The sequence below is a fragment of the Piliocolobus tephrosceles genome, chromosome 10 (assembly GCF_002776525.5).
Source record: "Piliocolobus tephrosceles isolate RC106 chromosome 10, ASM277652v3, whole genome shotgun sequence".
Lineage (NCBI taxonomy): Eukaryota > Metazoa > Chordata > Mammalia > Primates > Cercopithecidae > Piliocolobus > Piliocolobus tephrosceles.
This window is the reverse complement of record NC_045443.1, coordinates 109,383,076-109,392,880: the sequence shown is the minus strand read 5'-3', so window position 1 is coordinate 109,392,880 and position 9,805 is coordinate 109,383,076. Positions and strand designations below refer to the sequence as shown.

Genomic DNA, 9,805 nt, shown 5'->3' with positions numbered 1-9,805 from the left:
TTAAGAGCAGCTTGTTTTTAATGAATCTTAGCCCAGAATACAAAGCAGGGTGTAGCAGTTGCCTTCATGCTGATATAATTGTAAACAATGGCTTTATCTTCCCCTATAAACTCAAGTTACAGGAAGCGTTTCAGAGAGAGGATAAGACATTTGAATCTATTTTTTAAAAATGCACCCTGAAAGCTAGCAGTATTGTTGTCATTTAAAAGGTTTCTCATAGGTTTCTCTTACCCTCAGCCACCATGCTTATCAATTCAAATTCTAGAACTTTCTTGACCCAAGAGATTTTGTAGGAAGAATTTCTCTTTTCAGATATTCAGCACGCAAGGATCATTTTTCTTGGTTTTGTCGCTGATCTTGCTGAACTTTCCATCAATGGCTGAGGGAGGAAGCCCACATGGTTCTTATGAGTTCTTCTGAGGCACTTTGATTGTGATCTGTAAGGGGGACAGAGAACTGTTTGATCTTCCTGTTTGCCTGTGATCTGTAGGCACCCTCAGCTAGTTGCTGACTGAGTGTGAGCAGAAAGGGCTTTTCTTTTTTTTCCCCCAGGCTGGAGTGTAGGAGTGCAATCACAGCTCACTACAGCCTTGACCTCCTGGCTCAAGTGATCCTCCCACCTCAGCCTCCCAAGTAGCTAGAACTACAGGCATGCACCGTAACACCCAGCTAACTTTTTGTATTTTTATTAGAGATGGGGTCTCACTATGTTGCCCAGGCTTGTCTTGAACTCCTGGGCTCAAGTGTTCTGCCTGTCTGGGCCTCCCAAAGTGCTGAGATTACAGGCGTGAGCCACCACACGTGGCCTGTAACTACGATTTTGATGAACAGTTATAGGCCAATGATGTCAGAATTTCTATTTCAAATCTGGGTCTTGCCCCTGGAGCTCCAAGCCCATCTCCCTAGATGTGTTCTCCACATCACCTCTTGGGTTTGGACAGGTACCTCCAACACAACCCTAAAGAGAACCACAGTACTTCAGTGTTCTCTATCATAGGACTGGTGTCACCACTTAACCCCTCCTTGGAAATCTGGGCGCCATCTTTGATTCCTAGTTTTGCTTTTCCTCTCCATATCCAGAGTCACCAATCCTACTCCTGGCTTCCCGTCACATATACCCTCTTTTCTCCACCTGCACTGCACCACTCCAATCCAGACCACCATCATCTTTTTCCTTGGAGCAGCCTCCTGACAGCTCCCTCATTCCCCCCTCTTACCAGATGGTCCATTCTCCCTATGGCAAGCAGAGTGAGGTTTCTTACATTTTTTTTTTTTTTTTTCAGATGGAGTCCCGCTCTGTTGCCCAGGCTGGAGTGCAATGGCGCGATCTCGGCTCACTGCAACCTCCGCCTCCCAGGTTCAAGCAATTCTCCTCTCTCAGCCTCCCGAGTAGGTGGCACTACAGGCACCTGCAACCAAGTTCGACTAATTTTTGTATTTTTAGTAGAGATGGGGTTTCATCTTGTTGGTCAGGCTGGTTTTGAACTCCTGACCTCAGGCGATTCACCTGCCTCGGCGTCCCAAAGTGCTGGGATTACAGGCGTGAGCCACGGCGCCTGGTCGCTTTCTTAAATTTTTAAACAACTTTCTTGAGATATGATTTATGCACAATCAAGTGTAATTGCTTTTAGAATATTTTAAGTTGTGCAATCATCATCATACTCCAATTTTAGAACATCTGCATCATCTCCAAAAGCAATCTTGCACCCATGAACAGCCACTCCCCATTCCCCATGCCCTGAACAACCAGTAATAAGTTTCTGTCTCTACAGATTAAGCAGAGCAATCTTTTAAAAATACAAATTGAGCAGGCCAGGCACAGTGATTCACACCTGTAATCCCAGAACTTTGGGAGGCCGAGGCGGGTAGATCACTTGAGGTCAGGAGTTCAAGATCAGCCTGGCCAACATGGTGAAACCTCATCTCTACAAATACAAAAAATCAGCCAGGTGTGGTGGCAGGCACCTGTAATCCCAGCTACTCAAGTGGCTGAGGCATGAGAATCCCTTGAGCCCAGGAAGCGGAGGTTGCAGTGAGCCAAGATCATGCCACTGCATTCCAGCCTGGGCAACAGAGTGAGACTCTGTCTCAGAAAAAAAAAATTTAGCCACATAATTCTTCCACTAAAGATGCTCCCATAGCTGAGATCAAACTCCATTATCAAAGACATCAAACCCCACATCATGGCCAGCAAGGGCCTGTGTATTCTGGCCCTGCTCTCTCCCCACTAACCACTACATCTTCCACCACCAGCAACCTTCCTGCAGTTCCTGGAAGAGCCGTATTTCTCGCCATCACAGCTCTTCCAGAGGTCATGCTCTTTGTCTAGAATGTTATTCTCTTCCTCCCTTCACCAAATCAACTTCCACTCATCCTTCAGGTATATCAGCTTGGATACCACCCTGTCATGTGGCCATCCTGGACGTCGCCTCCTTAACACTAGTCATGTGCCAAGATTTAAGAGTCTCCATCAACTGAAGTTGGACCTTTTATCCAATGCCATAACTCAAAGCCCAGCACAGGCTGTCCACCCACATGGCCATCTCTTGCTGCTGTGGGCTCTGCTCGGGCAGTGGATGAAGTGTACATGCTGGGAAGTGGGCAGGGCATACAGGAAACAAGACTGGCTGTGAGCTGGTCTTTGTCATAGCTTTACGGTTGGGACACAGAGGCTCATTCTACTGTTTTGCTTGTTTGTTTGTTTTTTGAGACAGAGTCTTGCTCTGTTGCCCAGGCTGGAATATAGTGGCGTGATCTCAGCTCACTGCAACCTCTGCCTCCCAGGTTCAGACAACTCTTGTCTCAGCCTCCTAAGTAGCTGGGACCACAGAAGCCTGTCACTAGCCTGGCCAATTTTTGCATTTTTAGTAGAGATGGGGTTTCACCATGTTGACCAGGCTGGTCTCGAATTCCTGACCTCAAGTGATCCGCCCACCTCGGCCTCCCAAAATGCTTGGGATTACAGGCATGAGCCACCATGCCCGGCCTCATTCTACCATTATACCTATTCTTTGCACATAGAGTGGAAAGTTTCCACATTAAACAAGCAAACACGTTTAGTTGATTCCAGTGAGCTATTCAGAAACACAGGGTGTGTCCTCGGCCTCTCCAGTCTCAGGCTTGGCAATGTAGCCTTGAATGAGTCCTGTTTGCCTTTTCTCACCTGCTCCACAGCTGGCAGGCTTGCCATAAGCCTCCTCTTTTCCAATCCTGGAAAGGCCAGCTCAACCCATTTACCTCTTCCTTAAACATCACTTGTGCTTATGTTTTCTGGTTAAACTATAATTAGTATTCATGGTAGATAGAAAATCATTTTCACGGCCGGGCGCGGTGGCTCAAGCCTGTAATCCCAGCACTTTGGGAGGCCGAGACGGGCGGATCACGAGGTCAGGAGATCGAGACCATCCTGGCGAACACGGTGAAACCCCGTCTCTACTAAAAAATACAAAAACTAGCCGGGCGAGGTGGCGGGCGCCTGTAGCCCCAGCTACTCGGGAGGCTGAGGTGGGAGAATGGCGTAAACCCGGGAGGCGGAGCTTGCAGTGAGCTGAGATCCGGCCACTGCACTCCAGCCTGGGTGATAGAGCGAGACTCCGTCTCAAAAAAAAAAAAAAAAAAAAAATTTCCCATTTGTTTTATCCCCTTGTTTTTTTTTTTTTTTTAGACAGAGTCTCGCTCTGTCACCCAGGCTGGAGTGCAGTGGCGTGATCTTGGCTAACTGCAAGCTCCACCCCCCAGGTTCACACCATTCTCCCGCCTCAGCCTCCGGAGTAGCTGGGACTACAGGCTCCCACCACCACACCCGGATAATTTTGTTTTTGTGTTTTTAATAGAGACGAGGTTTCACCATGTTAGCCAGGATGGTCTCAATCTCCTGACCTCATGATCTGCCCACCTCAGCCTCCCAAAGTACTGGGATTACAGGTGTGAGCCACTGTGCCTGGCCTGTTTTGTTTTTTTTGGGTCTCCCTCTGTCGCCAGGCTGGAGTGCAGTGGTGCGATCTTGGCTCACTGCAACCTCCACCTCCCGGGTTCAAGCGATTCTCCCGCCTCAGCCTCCCAAGTAGCTGGGACTATAGGCGCGCACCGCCACGCCCAGCTAATTTTTGTATTTTTAGTAGAGACAGGGTTTCACCATGTTGGCCAGGATGGTCTCGATCTCTTGACCTCGTGATCCACCCACTTCGGCCTCCCAAAGTGCTTGGATTTTAGGTGTAAGCCACTGCGCCTGGCCATTTTGTTTTTAATTAGATGGTGTCTCGCTACATTGCCAAATTAGTCTCTTATGAAATTGGCAAACACGACTCTTAATTTGGCCTGTCCAAGTTTTTCAACTTACAGAACTGAGAGCCAGGCTGGGTGTGGTAGCTCATGCCTATAATCCCAGCACTTTGGGACCAAGGCAGGAGAATCGCTTGAGCCCAGGAGATTGAGACCAGCCTGGGTAACATAGTGAGATCCCATCTCTATAGGAAATAAAAAAAATTAGTCGGGAATGGGCAATGTGCACCTGTAGTCCCAGCTACTTGGGAGACTGAGATGCGAGGATCACTTCAGCCCAGGAGGTGGAGGCTGCAGTGAGCTGTGATGGCACCAGTGCACTCCAGCCTGGTGATTCCAATCCTGGAAAGCCTTCTCAACCCATTTTCCAGGCTGGCTTCAAACTTGTGGCTCAAGCGATCCTCCCATCTCGGCCTCCCAAGAAGCTGGAACTAAAGGCATGCACCACCACACTCCACTTTTTCCTGTCTTTTTTTATATTTATAAGTAAATGTATCTGAGTATCTATGTACATATACTCCAAAAGTTGAGCTTATACTGAATATATATTAGTTTGTATACTGTTTTTACTTTAAAGGCTAAGCATTTTACATATCAAATATTCTACAAAAACATCTGTAACAGATACCTGTTACTCCTTGAATGGGGTGTTCCATAATTTATTGGGCATTAAGGTTACATCTGATTTTCCCCTCTTAGAGATAAAGCAGTGAAGAACATTTATGGAAGGAATGCCTTCTTTTATTTCTGATGAGTCCTTCAGGCTCTATTCCAATCATTGAAGTTGCAAATCAAAGGAGATGGGTATGGTTATGGGCCTTGATATCTCATGCCTAATAGCTTATTTTATTATTATTTATTTTTAAATATTTTTATTACTGTGGGAATTGCTCCATTCCAACCTAATAGCTCTTTTTTTTTTTTTTTTTTTGAGATGGGGTCTCGCTCTGTTACCCAGGCTGGAGTGCAATGGCACAATCTCAGCTTACTGCAACCTCCGCCTCCCAGGTTCAAATGATTCTCCTGCCTCAGCCTCCCAAGTAGCTGGGATTACAGGCGCACACCACCATGTCTGGCTAATTTTTGTATTTTTAGTAGAGACGAGGTTTCACCATGTTGGTCAGGCTGATCTTGGTTCCTGACCTCATGATCCACTCGCACTGGCCTCCCAAAGTGCTGGGATTACAGGTGTGAGCCACGGCGCCTGGCCAGCTGATTCTTACTAGAAGCTTTTCCTCTTGGCCTCACCCCCTGAGGTCTCTCCCTCTTCTCAGACTCTATAGGCCTTGGCATATAATGAAGCCCAGCAAATGACCGCATAGGGCTGGTTGGGCACGTCCCTCGGTATTTCTCACAGGACAGAGCAGAGGCTGGGTCTTTACCCTCTCTTGTCACTTCTCAGGCTTAAAATGGGAAATTAGTGGGAAACACTGATGGCCTCAAGCATGAGGGAGAGGCCAAAAGGTAGCCTGCCCAGCAGACCCTAAACCCCTGGCAGGCCCCGAGACCCCAACAGACCCTGATCCCCTAGCAGGCTCTGAGCCACCAGCAGACCCTGAACCCCCAACAGGCCCTGAGCCCCCAGCAGGTCCCACACTCACAGTTTTCACTTCAGTGTATGCCTGCAGGCCGTACTCGCCCAGCTCCCGGCCACTGCCCGACATCTTGTAGCCGCCAAAGGGTGACTGGGCTCCAAACACATCATAGCAGTTGACCCTGTAATTTGAAATGAGATTGCAGAAGTCACTCTTGGGGGTTATGGGTTACACTCCCAGGATCCTCTGTATTGCCCCAAAGTCTGTATTTTATTTTTAACTTAAAAAAAATTTTTTTTTTTTGAGATGTAATCTTTCTCTGTTGCCCAGGCTGGAGTTGCCATGGCATGATCTCGGCTCATTGCAACCTCCACATCTGGGGTTCAAGAGATTCTCCTGCCTCAGCTTTCCGAGTAGCTGGACTACAGGCATGCGCAAACACGTCTGGAAATAACTTTTTTTTTAAGCGATGGGGTCTCGCTATGTTATCCAGGCTGTTCTCCAACTCCTGGCTTTCAGTGATCCTCCCGCCTCAGCCTCCCAAGTAGCTAAGACTACAGGAATGTGCCACCATGCCTGGCTAATTTTTTTTTTTTTTTTTGAGACGGAGTCTCGCTCTGTCACCCCAGGCTGGAGTGCAGTGGCCGGATCTCAGCTCACTGCAAGCTCCACCTCCCAGGTTTATGCTATTCTCCTGCCTCAGCCTCCCGAGTAGCTGGGACTACAGGCACCCGCCACCTCGCCCAGCTAGTTTTTTGTATTTTTTAGTAGAGACGGGGTTTCACTGGGTTAGCCAGGATGGTCTCGATCTCCTGACCTCGTGATCCGCCCGTCTCGGCCTCCCAAAGTGCTGGGATTACAGGCTTGAGCCACCACGCCCGACCTTAATTTTTTTATCTTTTATTTTTTGTAGTGATGGGGGTCTCACTATGCTGCCCAGGCGGGTCTCGAACTCCTGGCCTCAAGTAATTCTTCTGCCTCAGGCTCCCACAGCACTGGGATTACTGGTGTGAGCCACTGCACCTGGATGGGTTTCTTTTCTTTCTTTTTTTTTGCCATTAAAAAAAATTATTAAATTTTATTTGAATTTAAAATTCACCATTTTATTTATTTATGTATGTATTTATTTATTTACTTTTATTTATTATTATTATTATTATTTTTTTTTTTTTTTTTTAAGGTGGAGTCTCGCTCTGTCGCCTAGGCTGGAGTGCAGTGGTGTGATCTCGGCTCACTGCAACTTCCGCCTCCCAGGTTCAAGCGAATCTCCTGCCTTGGCCTCCTGAGTAGCTGGGATTACAGGTGCATGCCACCACGCCCAGTTAATTTTTCTATTTTTAGTAGAGACAGGGTTTCACCATGTTGGTCAGGCTGGTCTTGAACTCTTGACTTCGTGATCTGCCCGCCTTGGCCTACCAAAATGCTGGGATTACAGGTGTGAGCCACCATGCCTGGCCTATTTTTTATTTTATTTTATTTTTTTTTTTTTGAGATGGAGTCTCGCCCTGTCACCCAGGCTGGAGTGCAGTGTCACGATCTCAGCTCACCGCAAGCTCCACCTCCCGGGTTCACGCCATTCTCCTGCCTCAGCCTCCTGAGGTGCCTGCCACCACACCCGGCTAACTTTTTTTTTTTTTTTTTGAGACACAGTCTTGCTCTGTCACCCAGGCTGGAGTGCAGTGGCACAATCTCAGCTCACTTGCCTCCTGGGTTCAAGTGATTCTCCTGCCTCAGCCTCCTGAGTAGCTGGGATTACAGGCGCACACCACCATGCCCCAGTAATTTGTATATTTTTAGTAGAAATGGGTTTCACCATGTTGGTCAGGCTGGTCTTGAACTCCTGACATCATGATCCACCCACCTTGGCCTCCCAAAGCGCTGGGATTATGGGTGTGAGCCACCGCGCCCAGGCCTAATTTTTGTATTTTTTTATTTTCTTTTATTTTATTTTTTGAGACGGAGTCTCGCTCTGCCACCCGGGCTGGAGTGCAATGGCCGGATCTCAGCTCACTGCTAGCTCCGCCTCCCGGCTTTACGCCATTCTCCTGCCTCAGCCTCCCGAGTAGCTGGGACTACAGGCGCCCACCACCTCGCCCAGCTAGTTTTTTGTATTTTTTTAGTAGAGACGGGGTTTCACCATGTTAGCCAGGATGGTCTCGATCTCCTGACCTCGTGATCCGCCCGTCTCGGCCCCCCAAAGTGCTGGGATTACAGGCTTGAGCCACCGCGCCCGGCCAATTTTTGTATTTTTAGTAGAAACGGGATTTCACCATGTTGGCCAAGATGATCTCAATCTCCTGACCTCGTGATCTGTCCACCTCAGCCTTCCAAAGTGCTGGGATTACAGGGGTGAGCCACCGCGCCCAGCCTAAAATTCACCATTTTAAAGTATACAATCACTGGTTGATAGCATATTCACAGTGTTGTGTGACCATCACCACTGTCTAATTGCGGAACATTTCTATCACACTGAAAAAAGCCCTATGCCCGGGAGGCAAGCACTCTCTATTCCTTCCTCCCCCAGCCCCTGGCAACCACTAAGGTACTTTCTGTCTCTATGGATTGGCCTACTCTAGATATTTATAATACTGTAAATGGAATCACACAGTATGTGGCCCTCGTGTCTGGGTTCCTTTTTTTTTTTTGGCGTCTCCACTCTGTTGCCCAGGCTGGGGTGCAGTGGCATGATCTCCACTCACTGCAACCTCTGCCTCCCAGGTTCAAGTGATTCTCCTGCCTCAGCCTCTCAAGTAGCTGGGACTACAGGCACCTGCCACCACTGTCAGCTGAGTTTTGTATTTTTAGTAGAGATAGGGTTTCACCATGTTGGCCAGGCTGGTCTCAAACTCCTGATCAAGTGACCTACCCACCTCTGTGGGGAAAAGAAAGATCAGACTGTTATTGTATCTATACAGAAAGAAGTAGACATAAGAGACTCCATTTTGTTCTGTATTTGAGATGCTGTTAATCTGTGACCATACCCCCAACCTTGTCCTTGCAAGAGACATGTGCTGTGGTGACTCAGGGTTTAAAGGATTTTGGGCTGTGCAGGGTGTGCTTCGTTAAACAAGTGCCTGAAGGCAGTATGCTTGTGAAAAGTCATCACCATTCTCTTAATCCCAATTACCCAGGGACACGTACACTGCCAAAGGTTGCAGGTACCTCTGCCTAGGAAAGCTAGGTATTGTCCAAGGTTTCTCCCCATGTGATAGTCTGAAATATGGCCTCGTGGGAAGGGAAAGACCTGATTGTCCCCCAGCCTGACACCCATGAAGGGTCTGAAGGGTCTGTGCTGAAGAGGACTAGTATAAGAGGAAAGAGGCCAGGCGCGGTGGCTCAAGCCTGTAATCCCAGCACTTTGGGAGGCCGAGACGGGCAGATCACAAGGTCAGGAGATCGAGACCATCCTGGCTAACACGGTGAAACCCCGTCTCTACTAAAAATACAAAAAACTAGCCAGGCGAGGTGGCGGCGCCTGTAGTCCCAGCTACTCGGGAGGCTGAGGCAGGAGAATGGCGTGAACCCGGGAGGCGGAGCTTGCAGTGAGCTGAGATCCAGCCACTGCACTGCACTCCAGCCTGGGGTGATAGAGCGAGACTCCCTCTCAAAAAAAAAAAAAAAAAAAGGAGGAAAAGAAGGCCTCTTGCCTTGAGATAGAGAAAAGCATCTGTTTCCTGCCTGTCCCTGGGCAATGGAACATCTCATAAAACCCAATCGTATGTTGTTTACTGAGAAAGGAAAAAACCGCCTTAGGGCTGAAGGTGGGAGGTGCTAGTGACAATGCTGCTCTTTATGCACTAAAAAGGTTTATGGAGATGTTTGCATATGCATATCAAGGCACAACACTTTTCCTTAAACTTATTCATGTCACAGAGATCTTTATTCATATGTCTTACTGCTGACCTTCTCCCTATGATGATCCTATTATCCTGCCACTTCGCTTTTTCTAAGATGGTAAAGATAATGATCAATAAATACTGAGGGAACTC

The 9,805-nt window shown here is 48.0% G+C and overlaps 1 protein-coding gene across 1 annotated transcript in view; it reads right to left on the bottom strand.

Annotated features, from left to right (window-relative positions):
- The window catches only part of ALDH2 (aldehyde dehydrogenase 2 family member), a 44,125-nt gene continuing 34,320 nt past the window's right edge, over window positions 1–9,805 (bottom strand). The window contains exons 12-13 of the mRNA XM_026456572.2: window positions 5,883–5,997; window positions 1–437 (exon numbers count right to left, since the gene is read on the bottom strand). Of these exons, the coding sequence (XP_026312357.1) occupies window positions 405–437; window positions 5,883–5,997 (148 nt within the window). The 3' untranslated portion in view covers window positions 1–404. The remainder of the gene's footprint in view (window positions 438–5,882; window positions 5,998–9,805) is intronic.